Source organism: Onychomys torridus, chromosome 1 (genome assembly GCF_903995425.1).
Source record: "Onychomys torridus chromosome 1, mOncTor1.1, whole genome shotgun sequence".
NCBI lineage: Eukaryota > Metazoa > Chordata > Mammalia > Rodentia > Cricetidae > Onychomys > Onychomys torridus.
This window is the reverse complement of record NC_050443.1, coordinates 159,210,379-159,235,120: the sequence shown is the minus strand read 5'-3', so window position 1 is coordinate 159,235,120 and position 24,742 is coordinate 159,210,379. Positions and strand designations below refer to the sequence as shown.

Below are 24,742 nucleotides of genomic sequence, written 5' to 3'. Positions count from 1 at the left end.
GGATATTTGATTGCACTGTGACTCCCTGAGACTGTGTTAATAAAGTTAACCTTGAACTAGGGGGCGGAGCCAGTGACTAGCTGAGTGGAATTAGCCATAGAGAAGCCAGGAATATGGACAAAGAAGTCGCACAGGAAGGAGAGGGGCAGGACTTAGATACTGCACAGTCTCTTTGACCTGGGAAGTGTGGAGAGAAGGTCAGCTGGTCACTCCTCCTCTGCTGCTTCTTTGATCCACCAGGTTTTCACCCTAATGTCTGACTCCCCAGGCTTGATTGGTGATACAACAACCCAGATAAACACATCACTGCATTTTGACATGTGACATAATATTTACAAAACATAGAGAACCCAGAGTGTGGTGATATATAGTACCCTAATAAAATTTGCCTGAAGATCACAGAGACAAAGAAACAAGCCACTGCCACGCCTTACCTCTAGGATTCTTCAGCTTGAAAAGCTTTAGTTTCTGTCTCCTCATATCTTATATACCTTTCTCCACCCAGTCTTCTTAGTGCTGGGAATTAAAGGTGTATGCCACCACTGCCTGGATCTATTTCTCTCCTAGACTGAGTCAATCTCATGTAGTCAAGGGTGGCTTTGAACTCACAGAGATCCATCTGGATTAAAGATATGTGCCATCGTTGCCCGGCATCTATGTTTAATCTAGTGGCTTGTTCTGTTTTCTGACCTTCAGGCAAATTTTATTAGGGTACACAATATATCACCACACCAGAGGATTCTGAAGATAGTAGCTAAGGCTTTAGTTTCACATTTAATAATTCTAAAGTACCTTGTAGATACAATTTCTTCATAGTCAGCCACAATGTCAGACAAGTTAAATTTGCTGACTTTGATGATTCTCTTCATTATCAACCGTCTCACCTAAAGAAAAATCCAGAAGTTAAAAGAAATGGAGTGTTTCTGTTTTAAGGCTATGTATTTATAATTTGCACGATGCATTTTGTCCCTTGATTTTTCAAACAGTGGGTAGGAAGGGAGTCAGGTAAGTGGAAATACGGCTATTTCTACTGTTATTAAAACAATCCTCAAAACACAGTTGTGCCGAAGCAAATTCCTTCTACACCCTCTCCTTTCTCGTTCCTTTCATCTTATCCAAATTCCTCGCCCACCTAACTCATGGTCTGTGATGCCAGAATGAGTCTTTGCTAAGAAAAAAGACAGTCCTGGGAGCTCATTTCCACAACAGCCCTAGGGATCAACAGGAATCACTCTGACCCACAGACCAGGAGAACCCTGTGCTTGCATTTCCCTCAAGCCCATTCCATGCTAACTATATGTCCTTGTTCCCCAGCATGGCAAGAGAGTCAGTCAGAGCTAAAAGCTTCACTGATGTTGCTATAAACCTTGATTTTTTTTTTCTTCTTTTTAGAATTTTGAGTCAGGGTCTCAGTATATGGCACAGGCTGGCATGATCTTAAGTGACCCAGGTTGTCCTTGAACTTGCAATCCTCACTCAGCCTCCCAAGTGCTGAGATTACAATTATGTACCATTCCTGGCCCAAGTCTCTGTTCTCCTAAAAACTACAGTAGTCGCAGAAAACTCTTCCCCTCCTCCTTAAACTCTAGTCTTTGTAATAGATTTAGTTTCAGACATGAAACTAGAAAGTGGAACTAGCAATGTTCAGCTTTCTGTCCTGCCGCACATCACCCTGGAGACAGTGCAACCTGAAGCTTGGTTGGTTACCTGCTTGAATTGTTGAGGGAATAGAGTGGTGGCAGAGAATGGGTAAAACAAACTGTTCCCTTGACATTGAACCAGACCTCTTTCATTTTCCTTGGGACCCTGTGAGACTGGGATCCTTGCTGCTTCTCCCATAAGACAGATGGGATTCACTAGAGTTTTCAAACATAGATTTCTGTTACCTGGAATGTTCTTTTCCAGAAAATTCCATGGCTGTCTCCCCCAGCCAGTTCAGGTTTAAATGAACAAGTACTGAGGTACTATCCAATTGTTGCCTTCCCGTGGGCTTCCTTTCTTGGCCACCTTATTTACAAGTGCACCCCCCCTAAACACACACACACACACACACACACACACACACCACACACACCACACATGAGAGAGAGAGAGAGACAGAGACAGAGAGAGACAGAGAGAGAGAGACAGAGACAGAGACAGAGAGAGAATCTCATATTCTACTCTTTCCCCTAACATGATTCATTCTTTCAAATATGATTTATTTTTATTATACAACTTCTTCTAGACTATAAACTTCGGGAGGTCAAGACTCATAGCAGATACTCAGTAATGATCCCAGAATAAAGAAACTGAAGGACTACTCTGAAGAACTGCACTAGGCTTTTAGATGCTATTGTTTCAGCAAAACATGACCTAGTGATCCTTGAGCTAACTGGGACTGTACTCCTTACATCTGTAGCCCCAGTCTTGGCTACCACTGATGCCAATCCAACAGTAAAAATCTAGTGCACACAACTCATGTCCCATGGAACTCAGATAATACTCAACAGCACACAGCAAACGCTGTCAGACACTCCAATGAGGCTAAGGGTTAGAATCTATAGACCTGATAGGTCTCCAGGGTAAACGTTTTCCATTATCTGTAACTCTAGTACTATTATGTGAACCTGCCAAACTGGTAGGTTTACATTAACTTTGGATGACAGTCTTGACACAGGTTTACATCTAACTACACAGCCACACAGCTTTCTTAAGGCTCCTTCCTAGGACTTGTTTATGCCTTTCAGGCATCTCAGCAATTACTCCCTTAGCCCTGGGTAGAGCCAGCTCACCTCCCTCTTGGATGTCCCAGAAGGAGTAAAATGATAAGAGTTCTCTTTCCTCGGGAGCAAGCACATTTCTCTATTTTCCAATATGGCAAACTCGTTATGAGGGCCCATCCTAAGCCTTGTTTTTAAAGTGCAGAGTTAATTAGGATGAGGTAAGAGGATGACGTTGTAACTTTCTTGCTTCAACAGGAGCTGGGTCTGCGCCCTGGCAGTGAGTTCATTGGTGATGAAGTAAACTGAAAAGGAGATCTGAAGGGCGCTGTCCCTACAGCTCTCTGCGAACAGTATCTGCCGTGTGCCCTGCAGATGGGTTCTCACACAAGTACATCAAAAACATTGACAATATCAAGCTGCCATTACCTTTCTCAGAAAACTGACAGAATTAATCCTTTGTGCAGTGATAGAGTTCTCATCTGAAATGGATATATCCTTCTGTGCCTGACTTTCATACTCCTAAACAGAGAATTAGGTTAGTTTTGCTGAATGTAATATGGGGATCAAATCTGGTGTTCCAACAAAATTACAGTCATTTGTTTCTGTCCCCGCACAAGGATGGTGGCAAACACTCCTCAGAAGGAACCACCCTCTTCTGATTCTCTCACTGAGAACTGGCTCAAACCAGTTTATGACTATGTCCATTTTCTTCCGCATGAAGTCCATTGGTTTTTACTTGTATTAATTTATGTAGTATATGCACCTGCAAGTGGAGGACAATTTGCAGGAGTGGGTTCTCTCCTCCTACTATGTAGGTCTTTGGAGATCAAACTCAGATTGTCAAGCTTGGTAGCAGGTACCTTTATCCTCTGAGTCATTTGAAAGGCCCACTGATCTTCTAAATTACAGTGATGGCCAAGAAAAATTATCATTTTGAAAATGGGGAAGAAAAGTCATCACTTTGCCTTTCTTTTTTCCCCTCTGAGCCACGACATTCCTGACTGAGCTGTGAGCATGTTCCCACTACAACTTGAGTTCTAAATATGATGAGTCCTGTGTAATTTTGTTTATGTAGATTCTAAATGACTGAGAAGACATCAGAATATGGCTTTTTTGTAGTAGTTGTTGTTTTTCTTTTTGTTGTTTTGAGACAGGGTTTCTCTGTGTAGCTTTGCGCCTTTCCTGGAACTCACTCTGTAGCCCAGGCTGGCCTCAAACTCACAGAGATCGGCCTGCCTCTGCTTCCCAAGTGCTGGGATTAAAGGCGTGCTCCACTACCAAATCCGGCACTTTTATCCAAACTGGCTGTCATCAACCTACAGTAGTAATTCCACTGGACAGAGATTTTCCTCAGAAATGGGAAACCGTTGTTTTATAGCTATCTCTTAAAGCTCCAGTGTAGGGTTCCGACATTGGCTGCTTTCACAGCCCTCCTCTCTTACAGTCCCTTACTATGAGACTGGTGAGGTGCTGGTAGAGTGTTTAAAAGCAGGTCCTTTTGAAGTAGGGAGAGAAGAAGCTCCTATTTGGAACATTTACTACCCATGGCACAAATACTCCCCTGGCTGCAGACTGATGGCAGCCACCAGGAACTCCTGGCGGGTGTGGCTTGGAAGGGACATGTGTGACTGACTGTCACTGGTTGAACTCAGCTGGCTGCAGCATATAACCCAACAAACCAGCACTCCTCTTGCCCCTTTTCCAGATTCTAAAGATCTGAATTGAGATATATTACAGCTAATATCTACATTCACCATGGTTGTGTTCCTTTCCTGACTCCTCCCCAGAACCAATGTTAAAATTGGTGATATATTTTATGAAAACAAAAATATGCCAGTTGCATCAATCTGGAATACACCTAAAGGATTTGGGCTGTTAAGTAGATTGGATAATACTGCATTGTAAAGTCATGCTAAGGACATGATGGGACTTAGGTGATCTGTACATTTACTATCTAAAGAGAAAGGAAGGATCTGTGCCTTTTTAGTTACCAAAATTAATACAGAGATGGAGACAGGTTTAAAGCAGCAGGATATTAACTCTATCATACAATGAGCTGGGTCTGAATAAGAGCTGCATACCTGGAAGACTACGTCTGGAATCTCTGTGTCATAGAGCGGCATCTGCTGCAGGAGGAAGAAGTCCAGCTGGCCTGCATTTCTCAGCTGCAACAGTTGGAAGCGTTTGCCCCTTTTTATTTCTTCCTCAGACACAAAGTTAAATTCATCTTGCAACTGCTCCAGACGGAAATATTTTGGGATTTCCTGCCCTTTGTGTCTCAAATACTGTAAAACACAAACATGCTAAGTCTTTACTTAGGAGATTATTTTTAATTCAAGAATTATTTCAGAACACTACTTTTGCTCCATCAACAGTGAGGTCTGTTGCAGTCTGAGTAGGACGGAGCAACTGGACCTGAAGAGGCATGCAACCTGTGGAAATGCAGCCCCCGACTGATGTGCTTTCTAACCTGTCTGATCAGAGCTCACACAGAAAGAGGAAATGTCAGTGCTGTATGAACAAAAGGCGGGACGGGGCATATGGATGGACTGTAAACACCAGACCTGGAGGGTGGGTATGACAGCCCGTCAGTATGACACTGACAAAGAGAGGTCAAAATAAAGCCTGCTGGGAACACAGAGCAGTTCAGTTGGCTGTAAGGATGAATATAAGGGACCAGACATTGGTGCTGAGTGCAAGAGTACATTTTTAAATCCTCTTGACACATCACCTTCAGTACCTAATAATACGGTTGGCGTGTAACAGATGTTAGCCTAAAGGTCAGCCTGCCAACCATCAGGTCTAAAGAAGTCATTTCAGCAGATGCATTGCTAATGCCTTTCTAATGCTCTAAATCATTCTTGCCCTCAATTCCACTTTTACATGCACCCTAAGTATCTAGAAAAATACAGAGCAAATAATGGAGGCATGTATGAGACACATGAGTAAATAAAATACATTTGATAGTTTCTAAAACTTACCATAATAAGTTCTGTTATATCAGAATACTCTGGATTATTGGGATCGATCCTGATGTCATCTGCCCAGTCACAAAGCTTTTGTGAGTTCACGGGCCAGGGGAGTCCAGGAACACCTCTGGCATCAACATTCCTTAGCACACTAATGTGGAGAAAATACTTTGTGACTCTACATACAGTATGCAGGTTACACATTACACAGGCTAAAGCCCACCCATGGTAGGAGCCCAGAGGCAAACCTACCCACACCCTGTATTTAAGAATGAAACAGAACTTTTCTGTATGATACCCTGGTGCTCCTCACGGTCTAGTTTCACTCTAGATTTCTGATAAGTATCTACTTAAAAGACAATAAGCCTGCTAAGGATAAAACTCTATAGATATTCATCTGTGCCATCTCCATTTGCAGAGGAGCAGGATGCTTCAGTGAATAGTACTCTTTGGTCATAGTCTATAAATTCCAAACATAATATTGGGTTAATATTTTATGTGGTGCCCAATACTAAAATTTAATCCAAACATTTGTTTCCAAAAAAACTAAGAAATCACACAATGTAAAAAGTGAGCCTAAGGGGCTGGCAGCGTGGCTCAGTGGGTCAAGGTGCCTGCTACCAACCCTGATAACCTGTGTTCTATCCCTGGAACCCACATAGCGGAAGGATTTTACTCTTGTAAGTTGTCCTCTGACCTCCATGGGCACTGCAGCATGCATATGTAAAAAATGTGAAAATAAAATATATACATAAAACAAATAAATGTGAAAAAATGTTTTCAAAACATTTTTAGGTTGTATGGTAATCATTGAAATCTAACAAAAAGCAATGTGATTTAGTATACAGTATAGGCCAAGAGAGTGTCTTAGGTCATGAACAACCATCTTCAAATACTGGGGCTATAAAAATAAGCTAGATCACGATATACCTTTAGTATCTTAGCAATAGACTAAGAACAGAAAGAAGGCAATCCTAGAGTATGTGCCTGGAGTTGTCAATTAACTTGGTGTCTTCATAGATAAGTTAATTAGAAGAATCTGGAATGGGTTTCTCAAATCTTTTTCCTGAATCTCAAATCTAGAACAGATGGCTGAGGTACCTATTTAACTTATCAAAGCAGACCTGGCCACCAGGTTCTCCCAGAATCCCTCAGTCCATCATCCATCTGTCCCTATCTGTTACAGGGTATGGTTGGCAGATGCTGTCTCCTGACAGCTCTCCATCCCAGGACCTGGGCTGCCTTTCTCTATATAATCCAGCTGTTTTGTTTACCTGGCCCTCTGTCTACCCTTTACCCTCCTGGTCTTTTGGTCTCCTACAGTTCCCCTTCCCTCTCCCTGTCTCACCTCACATGGCTCAGGGACATGCCCACTCTGGACTCTCCCAGATGTCCCTGCCTCTGGCTATGCTCTCCCTCACATCTACAATAAACCTTCTCATCCACCATACCTAAGAGCAGTCATGGTTTCCTCTTTTATTTTTTTCTTTCCTTTTCATTCACTTTTCTTGAAGGCACTTAAGAACAGATCCCACCTGTCAACTGAGGTCCCAGAATTGCAGTTTGGACACAGATTCTGTAATGTTTTAGCCCCAGTGTGATGTCTACTTTGTATAGTCTCCTTTCATCAGTGCCTCTTCTAACTTCCCTGACAACTGTTAGCAAGCTGTGGTTGACCCACCCCAGGACATGGTGGCTGTGAATGAAGTCACAGATGTGCCAGGCAGAGTCCGGGTCAGTCTTTCTTTTATTTTCTATTTCTGAACTTGAAGTTGAATTATTTTTCTATCTTTGTTACGAAAGATCTCTAAGACCTGACACCCTTGACATCTTGCAATGACTTTTCCTTCCTCTTGGGACAGTGTTAGCCCACATGCCTCAGAACACAAAGCTTGAGACGAAACTTGAATGTTCACAAGTAGACTGGAGAGGGAACTTACACAAGTTACCTTCTCAGGAAGGAAGCTGTCATTGGATTCCACAGAGTCCCATGACATCTGCCTCATCAAATATCACAAACCTCAGAACCACGTTGCAGTGACTTCCCTAGATACCCTACTGGCATTCAATTGGCATTCAACTGAGGCAAAATCCCCATCAACAGCAAATCATTTCCACCAACAAACACCAAGTCTGCTGCACTGTCTCTTGGCTCCAGGCCAGGTGGAGAGCTGACGTTTGCACTGTGCATATGGAACACTGGAAAGACATTCTAGAATTCGAGGACTTTCCTTCCACCAAGCCATCTGGAATGGCTGGAAAAATTTAAGTCCTCAGAAATGAACTCTTTGGGAGTCTGGGCCTTTGTCTGTAAGTTAAGGACTATGGAAATGCCTCTCTAGTTGTCCACATGACGGTAAACCTGAGCAGTGAAGAAACACATCATCCTGCACAGAAAACCCTGCCGCAGGGTGAAGAATCAAATGGAAAGTCGGCAGCCTACCACTGTCTGCACCTTATGGGATGCCTCACTGAGATGTAGAACTACATTTCAAACAGGAAACGTTTATTACCTGCAGTATGCAGATCGCAATGACTGCGACACAGGCGTCAAAGGGATTCCGTTTTCATCCAAAGCCCACGACAGGGAATAGCTAAGTTTTCCTGAGGTTAAAAGACAAAGTTCTTCATTCTCACTTCCCTCGAGATTAAAAGGCACATCTGTTTACAAAAGACATTTAAAACACATCACTGCTTTCGAAACCTACAAGTTGAGGGGCCGGGAAGATGACTCGTGTGTAAAATGCCTCTTGAGAGCCAGGCAGTGGTGGTGCACGCCTTTAATCCCAGCACTCGGGAGGAAGAGGCAGGTGGATCTCTGTGAGTTTGAGGCCAGCCTGGTCTACAGAGTGAGTTCCAGGAAAGGCTCCAAAGCTGCACGGAGAAACTCTGTCTCCAAAAACAAACAAACAAACAAACAAACAAACAAACAAACAAAAAATGCCTCTTGTGCAAACATGAAAATGAGTTTGGACCCCCAGAACCCATATGGAAGCTATCTGTAATCCCAGAGCTGAGGAGGCAGAGACAGGCAGATCCTGGAGCTCAACTATCCAGCCAGCCTTGCCAAGCTGATGATAATCAGGTTCTGGGAGAGACTCATTTTAAAAAACAATAGGGTGGAGCACAATGGTAGAAGTTACTCAATGGTAGCCTCTGGCCTCCATCTTGGTACCCTTCACCTCCCCTCTAAGATACCACAAGGAGGACTGCCTCAGACTGTAAATGAGAGGAAAACACTGAGCCGAAGAGAAATGAACATCTCTCCATTTCTTATGCCTGGGATTAGTAACCATTCTTCCCGGGGACTTCTTCCAGTAAGAAAGGATCATTGGCAGGAAAAAAAAAAAAAAAAGAGGCAGACAGGGGGTGGTGGTGGGGGGGAGGGTTGGAGTGTGGAGGGGGACATGGTGGTTCAGTGGTTAAGAGCACTTGCCACTCAATCATGAGGACCATAGTTAGAATCCCAGAACTCACACTGGGCCTCTCACAAATGCCTGTAACTCTAGCTCCAAAGGATACACCACCTCTTTCTAGCTTCCATGAGTGAGCATGAGGGCATATGCCCACACACATACACACACACACACACACACACAAACACACACAAAACAAACAAACAAACAAACAACAAAAAAAACCTCTTTTTAAAAAGGAACCAGACTTCCCTCTCTTTACATTCCTGCATCTTTTCTCCCCCACCTCAGCATTTACCACCACTATGTAAACTATTGCGATGCTCCCGTATGTTCTGTGTCCTTAGTCATAGCTCCAAGGTTCTGAGGGAGAAAAGAATTTTCTGGTCTATATGGACCCAAGAAGACTGTGCTCTCCAGCCTGTCCTTCCTAGTTATTTGCTTTGTTTTTGATTCACATTTTCTTTGGCTTTCTCCTGACTCATTTGTTCACACCTCCTTCCTTTATATCTTTACATCTGATAGGCTCAAATAGAGGCAAAGGCCCTGAGAAGATGAAAGAAAAGAATCTGGAGGGTGGAGAGGGGGGCTGTTCTGGGTTCTCAGAGATGTGATACCTAATCTACCTGCACAAGAAGAGGGAAGTAATTGAATAACAAAGGGATAGAAAATGTCCCTCTTTCCTTCATCCTTTTCTGAGTCCCTCTTTGTCTCCTTTTCTCTTTACCTTTTATACTGGTTCAAGAATAGCAGACACATCCTGTAGCATCCCTACTGTCATTAAAAGAGAGGAAGTCAGAAACAAAGCCCTGGACTGGGAGATAGCTCAGAACAGGACCTGAGTTCAGTTCTCCAGCACCCAAGTAAAAAAGCTGGGCAAGTAGCACACCTCTGCAATCCCAGACTGGCAGGCATGTGACACACACCTCTGAAATCTCAGACTGAGAGTTAGGGGCAAGCAGATCCTTGGAGCTTGTTGGCCAGCCTGCCTAGGTTCAGTAAAAGACTCTGTCTCAAAATAAGGTAAAGAATGACCGATGAAAAATACCCAGCATTCACCTCTGGCCTGCACACACAAAGACATACCATATGAACACACAACACACATACCTACATAGACACACTTCACGCAAATAAATACACACCACACAATTACACACACACACACACACACACACACTTACACCCCCTACATACCACACAAATACACACCCCAACCCTAGAGCTCACATTCCAGAACCCACAATGCTCCTGCTCCACAGGACTAGGAGAAGCACAGACAGGTGCAATGTTCATGGCAATGTTTAAATTTCCCAAAGATGTAATTCAAGACAAAGTTTTAAACAATCTAGTTTTTGACACCTGGAGTAATTTTTTTTTTTTTTGTAACCAAATAGTAGAAATGGGATTTATTTATTTATTTATTTGTTTGTTTGTTTGTTTGTTTGTTTTCAGACTTGCTATGGAGCCCAGGCTGGTCTAGAAGTCTTCATCTTCCGGGGCTTTCCAAGAGCTGGGATTACAGGCAGGTGCTACCATAGCCAGGGTGGTGTAAATTACCTCCAGAGTGAAACATTCTACCCTGCAGGGAAACAACTCAACAGCTTCAGGAAGTCCCTCAAACTGACCAGATTCACTAGACCCCTTCCTTGCCAGAATGAGCAATAAAAGTTGAGAATCCCTCTGAGTGGAAGGGAAGCTGGGCTTCAAAGAAGACTCTGAGACCAGACCAGCTGCCTGGGAGAAGCAGATACCAGCCAGGCTGCCTGGAAATGGTTTAGACCAACTGAGGCGCCTGGAAAGGACTCTTTCCAACCTGCTGAGCTGAGTGCAGGCTGCTCAGGTGTGCTCCAAGTTCCCAGCTTTGTGAGCTGTCACTCATGCTAGAGTGGGCTTTGGGGATGCAACTGTCTTTGAGTCATTTCTGCTCCTGTAAGTAACCACAACAAAACTCACTGTTTCACGAAGTTGGACCTTGGTGGTCTCCATACTTTGGTCTGTGGTGGGATCCCTATCTGAGGTTAGTAGACATGTGTGTTGTGTCTTCCCAGGAAAGGTTTTGTCACAGAACACGCAGCTAGGATTTTTTACTCAAGAGTACAACCCAGGTTCAATTGGGATTTGGTACACATGAAGAAAGCGAGGGGAGAGACTGGAAATACTCACTGCTTCCTACACCTCCATCCACAGGTATGACTAGTTTATCAGAACTAAATTCTGTATATTCCAGGACAGTCTTGTCTTTCAGCTCTGTCTTGTTGGGTAAAGGCAGATAGAGTTTAACCAGTAAACTTGTCCTTTTACTTATTTCATAAACCTAAACATAAAATAAATGATTGAGAACTCACCAAATGCAAAACAGGAACAACAGAAAAATATAAGAACTCTCAATAACAAGTTTGTATCATTTTTGAAAACATGCTATATGAAAATAGCATTGTTCTGTTATGTTTTATTCACAAAGTTAAGGTGGGAACAGGAAGCTGGCAGGTCACATTGCCACTGCACTCACAAAGCAGCAAGAACAGGAAGTGGGGACCAGCTAGAACACCTCAGTTTTGTTTATTACATTGACTCTCTTCCTCCAGCAAGGCTCTACCTGCTGAAGGTTCCATAGCCTTCCCAGATAGTGCCACCAACCGAACACTATGTATTTAAACACGTGAGCCTTTGAGATCAGGGGTCTGTACAAATAATTTTGTACTTAAGACATGAAAGACCATAGTGGAGGTAGTTATGCATTTATTAAATGTGAAAATACATTGTTATAGAAATAAGGTATTCATTAATATAAAAGAAATAAGCTGCTATAAAACAGGCATTGACAGGAGAAAATGACACATTTGACATAAAATAAGACAGAAACATAAATGAAACGGCATACCTCCAAGCAGATTGTTTCAGGCCAATATAACAGTTGAATGTTAAAAATCTGTTGAAACATGACTTTAAAATCAAACTGTAGCGGAGATATTGAAGTACAAGAAACCTGTTTATCATTGTAAAATATTTTGATAAAATATTTAAGCTTCTGAATTTTGGCTCTCCTCTTTTGCTCATATCTAAAAAAAAAATCAAACAAACCATTAGATGACCCACAAAATCAGAGACAATGTAAAATGTTATTTTTTCCCCAACATTACCTTAGGACGTTAAAAAATGATTATTTCAGAAGATAAATTTTGTCTTTAAGTCAAATAGCACCTGCCTGTGTGTGATAAAAATATCCTTTTTACAGTAATCATTTTTGAAGAAATATGCACATTCAAAAATTGAAATGAACTGAAATCAAGGTTTTTCTGTTAATTCTGCCAAGTCCTATCTTAAAGAAACTATAACACCTACCAGATGTCTTATAAGAGAGGGAAGGGGGAGACTTTGGCATGGGGGTGGAGGGTTTACAAAAACAACAACCACAAAACCACACACACACACACACACACACACACACACACACACACACACACGTCATTGTTCTTTTCTGTTAAAAGAATTATAAATCCCTCAGGCTTCACCACCATAGGTGAGACAATATGCCACTTTCCTGAGGTCTATATAGAAACACTTGCTGGTCATAAAATCACCCGGTTAGTGACAGGAAATCCCCAGTCTTCCCTATGCCTGTTCATTCACCTAGCCAGTTTCTGTCTTCTCAGCCACAGAACAACTGGCCCAGTGAGGATTAAGGCTTCATCTTAGAACTCTTCTTAGGAGGTAAGCCCTAGACAGAGGCCTGAAACCCTTCTCCCCTCTGCCGTAATCAATTTATGGGCCTGAGTCTCTTCCCATTGTTTTTCTTTTCTTTTCTTTTTTCTTTTTTTGTTTTATTTTGTTTTGTTTTGTTTGTATGTTTGTTTTGTTTTTGTTTGTTTTGTATTTTGTTTTTTTGTTTTTTTTCTTCGAGACAGGGTTTCTCTGTGTAACTTTGCGCCTTTCCTGGAACTCGATTTGGAGACCAGGCTGGCCTCGAACTCACAGAAATCCGCCTGGCTCTGCCTCCCAAGTGCTGGGATTAAAGGCGTGCGCCACCACCGCCTGGCCCATTGTTTTTCTAATCCTCTTGTAACCCTTTCAGAAGGCCAGGAGACAAACCATGCTTATTCCACCTTCCCAATTACCCCAAAGAAAGCTGCCCTGTGTGTTATCCTCTGAAAGTAGTTTTAACAACGTACTCACAAATAGATTATGTGTTAGGAACATAAGTATAAAACCACTTTGTGTAACTCAAAAGCCATTTTAAGTGACTTGAAATATGATGCCTAAGATTGCCACTAGAAATGTAGGCCTCAGAAGCAAGCTCCTGGCAGGTCACCCCACAGCTCAGATATAGTTAATGAACTGACCCCAAGGTGGCGTTAGTGTGCTGGTGAACCAGCCCCCCAGAGGAGAGCCCTGATAACCGCACAATAGCATGATACACTTTGAACTTTGGGAATGATCTCTAGTATCACGCTCCCAAGACAGGGCTTTTCCAGCCTCTGTGTTGATACCCATCAGCAAGAAGTCTTTGAGACTCTGTGTGGCTCTGGCCTCAGTAGCTGTTGAACTTCTGGCACTGTCACTGGGCTCACACAGGCTGCTGGCCAGCATTCTTGAGAACTTCCTGGACCTCCATCAATGCCATCCTTACACTTATCACAGCTGAAGGACTTCACGGCAGATGTGGGTAAAGCCTACTAGGGTCAGAAGTGTTCTCACCAGAGAAGATTTCCCCAGGGAAACCCTGCAGCAGCATTCCTGCTTAGTGAGATATCTGTTTTAACTTTTTATATTATCATGACATTATAAGGAATGTTTGTTTGAATAACCTGAGCATATTTCAAAGTCAAATCATGTGTGGACATCCTAATTGCTGAGGGTCTTATAGATCATAGACCGTGCTCTCTATGTTAAGAAAAATTATCAATTCAAAATTATATTATCTTCAGGAGACAGCGCCCCTTTCTTCTGTTGTAAACCATCTTTAATCTTCCCCTTGTTTCTGTATTCTTTTCATTTCTGGCCGTAGTATATTTTACTCCTTTCTAAAGAATCGATTTTGTTCATCTGTAAATCGGCAGCCAGCTGCACTATCTGACAGCCATGGCTTTGGAAGCTGTATTTCCTTTTGCCTTAACCACACTAAGCCCTTTCTAGGTTTTCTGACATGGAGGATCCTCTTTCCTTCTCTCGGGTCTCAGGCTCTCCATATGTCTAGAAATGAGCTCAATGGACTACAGAAGGATGTCTGGCTGTTAGACAGAAGCCAGCATTCCTCAGGAACTTGGGGTTTCCATCCCCCAAAGGAGTCCTTCCCCCAGCCAGCCATCCTCCTTATAGTCCTCACGATTTGTCCATCCTCTGCTCTCTGGTGCCATCTCACTCCTCTATCTGCTCTCTGGTGCTCTTTCCCCTCTCGTAGACAGCTCTGGCCATGTCCACTCTATTCCTCTTTCTCTCTTTGGATATTTTTCTCTCTCTTATTCACGATAAAGACCTTCCCCCAAATGGAACGGTCATGCTGGCCATTTCTTCACTGTGGCCCAGATGCCCTCCAATTTCTTTTCAAGGTTCATTTCCCTTCCTTCTTTTTGATGGGTCTTTTGTACATGTTTTACCTAATAAATTATCTTAGGCCCTCATTAAAGGACAAATAAAAGGCTGCTTGTCTGCTGCACCTTTGCTCAGAAAGAGGGTGGTGCTAATTGTGCCCGTCTGTCTGCTATTCTTTGTGCTTTCTTTTCAATATAACCATCCATTTATTTGCTTGTAAATGTGAGTATTTATTGGGGTGTTATCCGTGTTCCAACTTGGTGCTAAATGATGCATTCACAATACTCAACGATGAATTTGTCCTGCCTCTTCTGAGATTGAGAAGTAGAAAACCAGATGTGGTTCGGTGCCCTAAGCTGCAATATCCTGTTTATGGGAGATGGGATCTGTAAGCCTAGTGGATGAGAGAAATGGGTATATTTATGTATGCATAATGTCATAGGCAAGGACAAGGAAGAAATCTGGGAAGGATGAAATTTGCACTGTCAAAGAGAGGAACTGTCCAAGGGGCCCTCTTGATATGGAACAGTTCTCATAAATGCTAGGTGTTCCATCATGAGCATGGTGACAATATAATAACAGTGGCTTTACATCCACCATCTCTACCTGAATACGATGACAAAGTGTAAAACTTACTAATATATCGGGCTTGCTGGTAAAGACAGTATAGGTTGTACTGCAAGTTCAAATGGTTTGTGTCCTTCCTCAGGAATGTACTTGATTTATGGCCTGGAGCAACTTTACCTTCCATTAGAATAAACTCCCTTACTTCCAAGATGAGGACAGCATCCCACTGCACAGAGCAGTGGGGACAATGGAATGTGAAAATGAATATATGCAAATGCAGCAGTGTCCAACACCTGGGACTCAAGAAATCTGACACTGTGATTAGAAACAGTCTAGTAGGTAGGTAACTGGTGAGGAAGAACCAGCTCTCTGAGGTGCTTACAGTGAACACTTGGATATGTTTGTCAATTCTGCTGTGAAAGAAAGCTGTGGCACCAGCGTGATTGGCTTTATTTTTTCCACTTCCATTCCTTCCAGGTCTGGAGCTGGATAGGGGAGTCTCTAGAAACCAAAAACAGAGGACGTATAATTTACCAGGTAAACTGCTGACACTTGCATTTGTCTGGTTTCTGCTGCACGTACCAAGAAGCACATACCAAACAATGAAAGCCTCCAACGAGTTAGGACAGCAGGTGCCAGTGAGCACACTACGTACCTCCTGTGTGGCTTCATTCTGAAACGGCATTTCTTTACTTTCTTCCCCAGATACTCCCAACGTTTCCGCTTGGTTCTGCTCATCCCATGTGTTCATTTTTATCCTAATTAACAATAAATAAAATGGTTTAGAGCAGAAGTAATGTAGGTATTTGGGATTTGTTAGAGATAATTTTTTTTTAAAAAAGCCAAAAAAACCTTCCTAAGCTTTTCTGCCCTTTTCACCATTGGTAAATCTCTCACCAGCATTCGAAGCCTTTTCGAAGGCCATCTCCCCTCAGGTGAGAAAAGCAGCCAGGAAAACGGGGATAATGTAAACTGAAGGTCGTGCGTCTAGAATCTCATTTTTGTCTTTCGTGGTTGAAGCTATGCAAACAAGACCTGGTGTAGAGGTCGGTGACTGGAGGGATAGTGGGTCCACATCCCAGCTGGTCTCTGGGGTTGATGCGCTAACAGCAAGGAGCTCACAGTGCCACGACTGTTTCTGCTACCGCCGGCATTGGTTAACTCCCAGTACTTACTGAGCATGTGTGCCCTAAGTACTTGATACACATCGACTCAGTTCTCACAGCCATGTGCAGTGGACACTACTACAATTCAATAAAGTTCCACTTATCTGGAATATTTTCAGAAAGTAACTGTCCTGGGAGCTGAATTTTCTTGACTGGGGGGCTTTGTGATTTTCAGTTCAAAGTTTTAGTTTTTATTTTTAAGCTTTAGGAAGGGAGTTGCCTGAGACAATGTATGCTCTGTTCAGAGTGTAAAAGGGCAGAGCTACTCTGGAAAGCAGTCTGGAGGCTCCCCAGAATGCTAACCAGGTTATTACCATGTGACCCAGCAATTCCTCAGTAAGATGCAGTCCCAAGGGAAATGAAACCTGTCCGCACATGTGAGGAAGGTGGTTTCTTTTTGGGTGATGTAAGTGCTCTAAGACTCTGGAATCTATTTAAAAACTGACGAACTGTGAAGTGTATCCTAGTAGAGCTGTTTAAAATATTACATGCTTTGTCCTTCTGAAACAGAACACAGGGATGCCACTGCATATAATACCGGTCCAGGCTCGAGACCAGGGTACATGTGTTGAAAACCCAGCCTCATTGGTGACACTACAAAATTCAGACAAATAACTGGAGTGCTCTCGGCCTGCCCTCATCTGAGAGTCAGGTGGATGTGAAGGCCAAATGCAGGTGGCATTTTAAGTAAAGTGCATGGCCAAACATTTGCAGTAAGACAAAAGATAGCCATTATTACTCTTCTCTGACTCACAGCCATCAATATGGAATCAGCTGACTTATTGTACTTCAATGCAATGGCTCAAACTTCATAACATATTAAATTACTTAGGGAAGTTCAATTTTAAGACTCCTGGGCTCAGACCATGCACCATACCAATTAAATAGGAACAGTGGTTGTTACAAGTCCCAGGTGATTCTAATGGACAGTAATTTGGAGAACCAGTGTTATTAGTAAATTAGAGACGGGGTGTCATTAGTCATGTGTCCTGAGGCTATTCTATCTAGAATCCCTTGGGGACAGTTGTTGAGGTATAGTGATCTTGGGTTTGTGGGCTCCTTTTTATTCTGGACCATTTGGAAAATGACAAGATTCTGGTTAGTCTATAAGTGTAGGATCTCCCCTGTGTGGCTTGTATTCACCTTCTCACATCTTCTCATCTTAAGCACTTCTTAGTGATTTGAATCCCTCCAGGTAGTAGTAACCAACAGAGAACATAAGTGAAGACATATCTACATGGATCTGAGTTCCCTGTACTTACCAGTGTTGTGGTTTGGATATGGTAGCTGGTGGCAAATGGCTCAGACAGTTTCTCTCTACCTTTTAAAAAGTGTGTGTGTGTGTGTGTGTGTGTGTGTGTGTGTGTGTGTGTAATATATGTGTCTATGTATGAAGTATACATATATTTTTCATATATTTATTAATTTAGGTAGGGTGAGTCGCTCATACACATTGAGGAAACCAGGCCCTTGCCCAGACCCCTGCCTTGGCCATTCTGCAGCCATGACAGGCTACAGAAAAGACCCAATAGGATGTAGGCCCCTGGCACAGCACAATGTACCCTTGAGCCCCTGACCTTGGGCCTAGCACTAGTTAAAAAACAAAACAAAACAAAACAAAAATAAACACCAGATGTCCCTGTAGTTGGAAGTTTTCCTGTGTCTCACCCAGTTTGCAGCTGCTCAGACCCAAATAAACACAGAGAGGCTTATATTAATTACGAACTGTATGGTTATTATCTCAGGCTTATTACTAAGTAGTTCTTACACTTAAATTAACCCATAATTCTTAGCTATGTTTAGCCATGTGGCTTGGTACCTTTTCTCAGTTCTGCCCTGACATCTTGCTTCCTCTGTGTCTGGCTGGCGACTCCTGATTCAGCCTTCCTCTTCCCAGAATTCTCTTTGTCTGCTTATCTTGCCTATACTTCCTGCCTGGCTACTGGCCAATCAGCATTTTATTTATCAGCCAATCAGAGCAATACATATTCACAGCATACAGAACACCCCACAGCATGTCCCCATATGGTAAAAGTTAAAAATTCAAAGTTACAACAAGCCAGTTCACAATAAAGAAAAAAATGTGGTAACCATAGCAATCACTATAAGAGATACGAGTTTTCCTGCAGCTGCAAGCTAATTAAGCCAAGGACAGCACCTCCAGATGGGAGGTGCACCAATCCTGAGTCTGTTGTTATGCAGTCTGTAGACCCCAAAACCTCTCTTGCTTAACTCCCTATAAAAATCTTACCCATTGCTACTCTGGGTCTCTCCTGCTCTGCTGCTGTGTCATATAGAAAGAGAGGCCCGAGTTAACTCACAACATTAAAAAGACTCCTTTGCTTTTGCATCAGATTTGATCTCTTGGGAACTCTGGATTAACACACAGGAACACCATGGCATACATGGAGAGGCCAGAGGACAACTTTCAGGAGTCAGTTCTCCTTTTACCATATGGGTCCTGGGGATTGAACTCAGGTTGTCACACTTGGCAGCACATGCTGTCACCCACTGAGCTATCTCACTAGCCCAGGTCTCTCTAAGTTGAATGAAGTGATGCTCACACTTGACAAGGTGAGTTTCTAGCCAGAATGAGATGATCAGCTTTCTCTTCAACTTCCTGATAGTTCCTGTCAGCCACTGCTACTTTATAAAACATGCTTTAGCTGAGACTATCATCTCCTCCATGTCAGAAAGCCAGTCAGTATCTCAGAAGCATTCTTCGTAATCAGACCTTCTTTCCTACTGTACATACATACAGTGCTCACTGATGCTCCTCTGTTTGGGTTTGGTCTCTCCTCTCCTAAGCCACTTAAAGTTGTTTCTCAGGTATCTGCTCTTGAGCCTCTCCTAATCTCACTGTCTCCCCTTTCCTTAAGGAGTATCACGGACACTGGTGGCATCAGTAGTTAATACTAAGCTACCAGTTTCCACAATTTTTTAAAGATTTATTTATTTATTATGTATACAGCATGTAAGACTGCAGGCCAGAAGAGGGTACCAGGTCTCATCACAGATGGTTGTGAGCCACCATGTGGTTTCTGGGAATTGAACTCAGGACCTCTGGAAGAGTAGTCAGTGCTCTTAACCGCTGAGCCATCTCTCCAGTACCCCACATTTTTATTTCTAACATACATCTAGCAGTTCACTCAACTACCTCACTGAGGAATATTACTAGGGAACATCAGATTCTGTGCCCCAAGCAAAACTCGAGAGGGAGGCAGCATGTCGGCACCAAGCTTCCTTGTCACAAGTTGTCTTTTCTGGAGAAGTGGCTACAATCTTGTTTAGTTAGGATCTACCAGGACTAGGCTGGTTAGTAGTACAAGAAGGGTAAAGTTGTCCAGGAAAAAGAATTCTCAGGAGCACTGAACATGCTGCTTTTCTAGTTGATCTGAATGATACTTTAGGATCACTGGAACCTTATAAGCCCTGCTAGGACCAACCTAGTCACTGACACTCTGGGATTTAGCTCAGGAGTTTCAAAGCAAGAGCACTGTGATAAATCCCAGCCCAAATCTGTTTCATGCTAGAAAGAGCCCACACTGAGAGCCTCTGGTAGGACTGGAGTTCAAAGCAATGGAAACAAGATTTGAGGAACACATATTATGTGCTCAACACCACAATTCTGAATAGCCTTGTGGTATCTGTGGCTATCCTTTTGAGTTCATGCTACATGGGTATGTCGAGTGGTTTAAAAGATTAAAAGCAATTTCAAGCTTGAATTGATTTGGGAAGTTAAGATGAAGTTCCATGTTGGATTTGAGTTTAGAAACTGTCGGAAATGCTTTTGTTAAAAGCTACTGCACAGCAGGGCAGCGTGCCTTTCCTAGGTGCCTGAAACAACTCACCCTTAGCAGTTTGAAAAAGATAGACAAGGTTGGGGATTTAGCTCAGTGGTAGAGCACTTGCCTGGCAAGCGCAAGGCCCTGGGTTTGGTCCTCAGCTCTGGCAAAAAAAAAAAAAAAGAAAGAAAAGAAAAAGAAAAAGATAGACTCAGGAAAAAGAGTTGTCAAGAGTTATTTCTCTGGAGTTCATAAACAGCTTACATGATTTCCAAATTAGAATTCCCATATAGTAGATGCACTTTTATGACTCAATCTAATTATTTAAAATATGTTTCACCATATTTTAAATATGGAGTATGATTGGTCCACATTCAACTTTGTGAGAAAGTGCCAGACCACTTCTGTGTCCCTCAGCAACAAGTGGAGATTTTTGCTCCCCAGCATCCTTGGCAGCATCTATCTGTTAATGACTTTTTGTTCTTAGCCATTTGGACAGGTATGTTAATAATGTTTCACCGTGGCTTTAACTTACATTTTTCTCTGGCATGTTGCTAAGCATATTTTCATTGTTCATCTCCCATCCACTTACCTCCTGGGGCTCATTTGTCCAAACCCTTTGGCCACTTTCAATTCAAGCTGCTTTCTAGCTGATTTGTAAGATTTGTTTCTTTAGTCAAGACACAGGCCTTTACCGAGTACATGAAATAACTGTTTCTTTTACATCTTTTTCCAGAAAGCTTGAATTCTCTGTATTCAAAGGCACCTCCTCAGACACCAGTGGACACAAATAGAGTGACCACTTACTTATAAAACTGCAGCTTTACTGGGGTGCTTGTAAACCCTTGCTTTTGCCGGAGAGTTTTCATCTGTTTCCAAGTCTGTAAAACACTGTGCAGTAGGGAGTGGTCCTTTTCTCTTTCTGCCTCATACAGCCGCTTTGTGTCACTGTGAAAATAATTGCAGACCAAGAGTGGGCTGCTAGGTTAGAACCGAAAGTCACTTGGAACACTGTAGAAGGACATACCAGACTGAACCAATCTGTTCCCCCTACTTGACCCATATCTGGAACCTCTATCTTAGGATGCACTTCTTTTATCCACAGAAAACCCAGTAGAAATGGACTCTGCAAAGGTTTTTATCACTATTCAAAAGCACTCTGCTAAAATGGGATCTTTCTGGAAAAAGGGAAATCTAGCTGAGGAGTCAGAGAGATCCAAAAGGAATGGGCAGAAGATGCTGGAAGAAAGGAACAGTAAAGGGGCTGGGAGCCCTGGCATCTTAGTGATGTTTCTGCTAGCTATGTGACACACTTAGATCATTTATGGTTGGTACTCTACTATTTATGACCAAACAGTGTAAACCAGTGAATGCTTTTATTCGCTCTGATACAATGGTGTCCTCCCATAAGTTTCAAGTTCTATTTGAGCAGCCCTGCAGCCACTAATTTAGGAACAATTCGGAGATTTTCAGGTCTCAGAATCTCCAGAGATTTTGATGAGAAGTAATGATGAGGATAATCCAGAGTATCAGTCACTTCTAGGAAGGTGCTGGGGAAAGACTGTTATTATTTAAAATACTTGAGGGTAGAGAATACCATTCAGTATTCAACCTGTATCATCTTCATGGTGGATGAGTTCACTCTCAAAAGTCCTTTTATTAAGACATTAAAACCCACCACAAACCATGACCATGGATCTAATCAACTTTAAAGGCCCTACCTCCAAATACTGTTATCAACAACCCATTTGGATACTCCAAGGATGGTACTGTTAAGTGACTAGATTATCAGGATTCTAACTTAACTAAAAGATGGATCTATAATCTGGTTTGTACCACTGGTAGGTGGTAGGGCCTCGCTGGAGGAAGTAGGTCACTTTAATGGCTCCTCCATCTTGAACCTAGACCTTCCCCTTTCCTTTCCTCTCTTTCTGATGCTATTAGATCAGTATCCTCCTCTGACACATTCTCCTGTACCATGGCTTCAAGCTTCCTCAGGTCTGTCACAACCTTTTGGAGCTCCTATGATGAGTATCAGTCTAAATAAGGGCTCTCAGGTCACCCAGTCTGTGATTTTCTGTTTCACAGTCTCAGCACTGTCTGACTTTTTAGTCTGCTCAAACCTACTTTTAAACCAAGTCCTGTTTCCTTTTCAGTTACTCTACTTTCCAGCTCCAGACTTTTTCTTTGGAAAGTTTCTTTTTTTCATCAAGAAACTTGTCATCAGTACATATTTAAACCTACTAGTGTTTTCTTATGGTAGTTCTATGAAATGTTTTCTACACTAACATGAGTCTTTAGGAAAGACTGGCAACGTTTCTGTAATCTCCTAAAGGGTAGGAAGTTCTATTTTTCAAATTGTATATATCCCAAAGGAAGCACAGCATGTCATCTAACCTGCTTAATAAACATGTGATGTATGCAGGACTCACTCCAAACCTACCTTATCTGCCAATAGTAATCTTGTAGCGATTTTCTGGTGAGCTGGTTAGTGTCTGGGTTTTTGCTGGCTAGTTTGGTAGTATCCATCAGTGCTTTCAGCTGCAATCAAGAAAAGAGGATTTTTTTTCCTGTATTTCATACACAAGTAACTGCCACTGTAACTCATCTGCAGAGACCTAAGTCCAGAAGTGTGCATCAGAATCACACAAAGTGTAAAGTTTGGCCTACCTTTCACAATTTAGTAAGTGTTTAGTAATGAAAACAAGGTAAGACTAGACCAACATGTGAGTGGAAGAGATGGTCCTTATGCACATTATAGTGCATAAATGTATGCAGCAGACTACAGTGAAGACAGTTCTTCAAGTCAGTACCGAAATGGCAGTGGTGGCCACCAGGATCGCCTTTGGAGACAAAGCATCATGTTGGAGCTGAGTTTTATTCAAGACACAGCCGTAAGTTACACATAGAATAAAAGGCTAGAAGTTACACACACATATCATAATAATACATGGAAAAAATACTATAATTTGGTCTGTCAAATGCCAGACACTATCAGTTGTCCTTAAATGATCATTTTTCTTGGTTAACAGAATAAGGACTGATCTGTAAGACTATAATGTGGAAATATGTGACAAACAACGGTTTCAAACAGCTTATTTTATGTACAGGGCTATGAGTATGAACAATAAAGATAAAGCTGCTCTGTAAATGTATTAGTAGGCAGTACTGTATGGAGATACAAATTATTGTTGCTACATAAGGTTTTAAAGATGAGATAATTTCCTAGGCTTTCTAGCCCTAGCCTGTGAGAGGAATCCAGCAATACCTCCACATCAGCCAGGAACCAGGTGCCAGGCAGCTGGGCACTATTGTGATCTTTTTATGATGAGGGGGCATGGTCCTGCCCAGCACCATGACAGACTAAGCAGGACAAGAAATCCCACATGCAGGCCTGAGGCAGTCCACCTCAGGCTCTGAGGAGAAAGCATGAGCCCTCTCAGCACCTTATGCTTGAGGAGTCCTAGAGGTGAGATGTGGCAGTGCCTTGCTCCTTTGTCTCTCTGATCTTCAGGCCAAGTTTATTAGGATACACAGTATATGACCACAGTATGGGAGAAAGAGAGAGACAGAGTAGTTCACGCCCTGTGGACAGGGGCATATCTGAAGAGGTGAAATAGGTGAGGGGCAGGCTGAGGTGGGTGGCTAGATTGTCACCCAGGGCAGTGGTGATGTCTGGGCTGGGCTGCGGCTAGGGCCCACGTCTGGGTTCATGGCTCTGATGCAGTTGCCTTTCTGTTGATGTCTGTGGCTCCTGACACAACTGAGGGCTGAGAGAGTAGGGCTGTACAAAGTTGGCCCCACCCCTCACCGTCTGAAGCACTCAGGAGAGAAGGTCTCACACCTCACCTTGGCAGCACAATAGAGCTGACCCTGAGGACATGTTAGCAAGAGAACTTGATATAGATGTAATAGGATGAAAGGGTAGATTAATGAACTTACTTCTAAAGAGCAACAACTTGATTAAAATGTTTTACATTGGTATAGATTTTAGTCTACTGATACAAACTTAAAGTTAATTTTGTTATACTGTGTGTATATTTCTACTCTTGTTTAAGGTATTATGTTTGTATAGCTCATTTAAAATTGTAATGGATAATTAAAAATAGATTAAGAATTAGTCATCTATGATAATCGTACTTGTAGCCATGTTAGTTAAGTCTTCTAGGTATACATAGATATATTTCAGATAGATAGGTAATCTTCAAATACTTCAGAGACCTACAGAATATGGCATTTAAAATATTTTAAAAACTTAGACTTTCTGGACACCTTGGCAAAAATAGCCATTTGAGAAAGAAACTGTTCTTGCCTGGACTGCTTGATCGACTGGACATTCAGGACCCATAGAAAGGTGACCACTGAACTTTGCTTGACAAAATGGTCCTTCAGGTTCCTGCTTCTCAGAGGAAACTGCCAGACATTCTACAGGACACTAAGAAAAGTGACCAAGAGACTCTAGCCTTGTGGGCTGAAGACAGATGTCCCAAATTTACAAAGGAACATAAGGTGACTGTCAAGACTGCCAGGTGTCTCTGTCTACCCTGCAAGACTCCTGAAAGTTGCTTGCATCCTTCTCCCGGTTCTCAGGTAATATTATAT

At 42.5% G+C, this 24,742-nt stretch overlaps 1 protein-coding gene across 1 annotated transcript in view; it reads right to left on the bottom strand.

The window, feature by feature from the left end:
* The window catches only part of Cc2d2b (coiled-coil and C2 domain containing 2B), a 93,290-nt gene that overhangs the window by 43,463 nt on the left and 25,085 nt on the right, over positions 1 to 24,742 (bottom strand). Inside the window, exons 10-20 of the mRNA XM_036181934.1 lie at positions 22,584 to 22,681; positions 20,948 to 21,088; positions 15,845 to 15,947; positions 15,572 to 15,690; positions 11,975 to 12,152; positions 11,257 to 11,407; positions 8,188 to 8,335; positions 5,687 to 5,825; positions 4,787 to 4,990; positions 3,132 to 3,224; positions 793 to 884 (exon numbers count right to left, since the gene is read on the bottom strand). Of these exons, the coding sequence (XP_036037827.1) occupies positions 793 to 884; positions 3,132 to 3,224; positions 4,787 to 4,990; positions 5,687 to 5,825; positions 8,188 to 8,335; positions 11,257 to 11,407; positions 11,975 to 12,152; positions 15,572 to 15,690; positions 15,845 to 15,947; positions 20,948 to 21,088; positions 22,584 to 22,681 (1,466 nt within the window). The remainder of the gene's footprint in view (positions 1 to 792; positions 885 to 3,131; positions 3,225 to 4,786; positions 4,991 to 5,686; positions 5,826 to 8,187; positions 8,336 to 11,256; positions 11,408 to 11,974; positions 12,153 to 15,571; positions 15,691 to 15,844; positions 15,948 to 20,947; positions 21,089 to 22,583; positions 22,682 to 24,742) is intronic.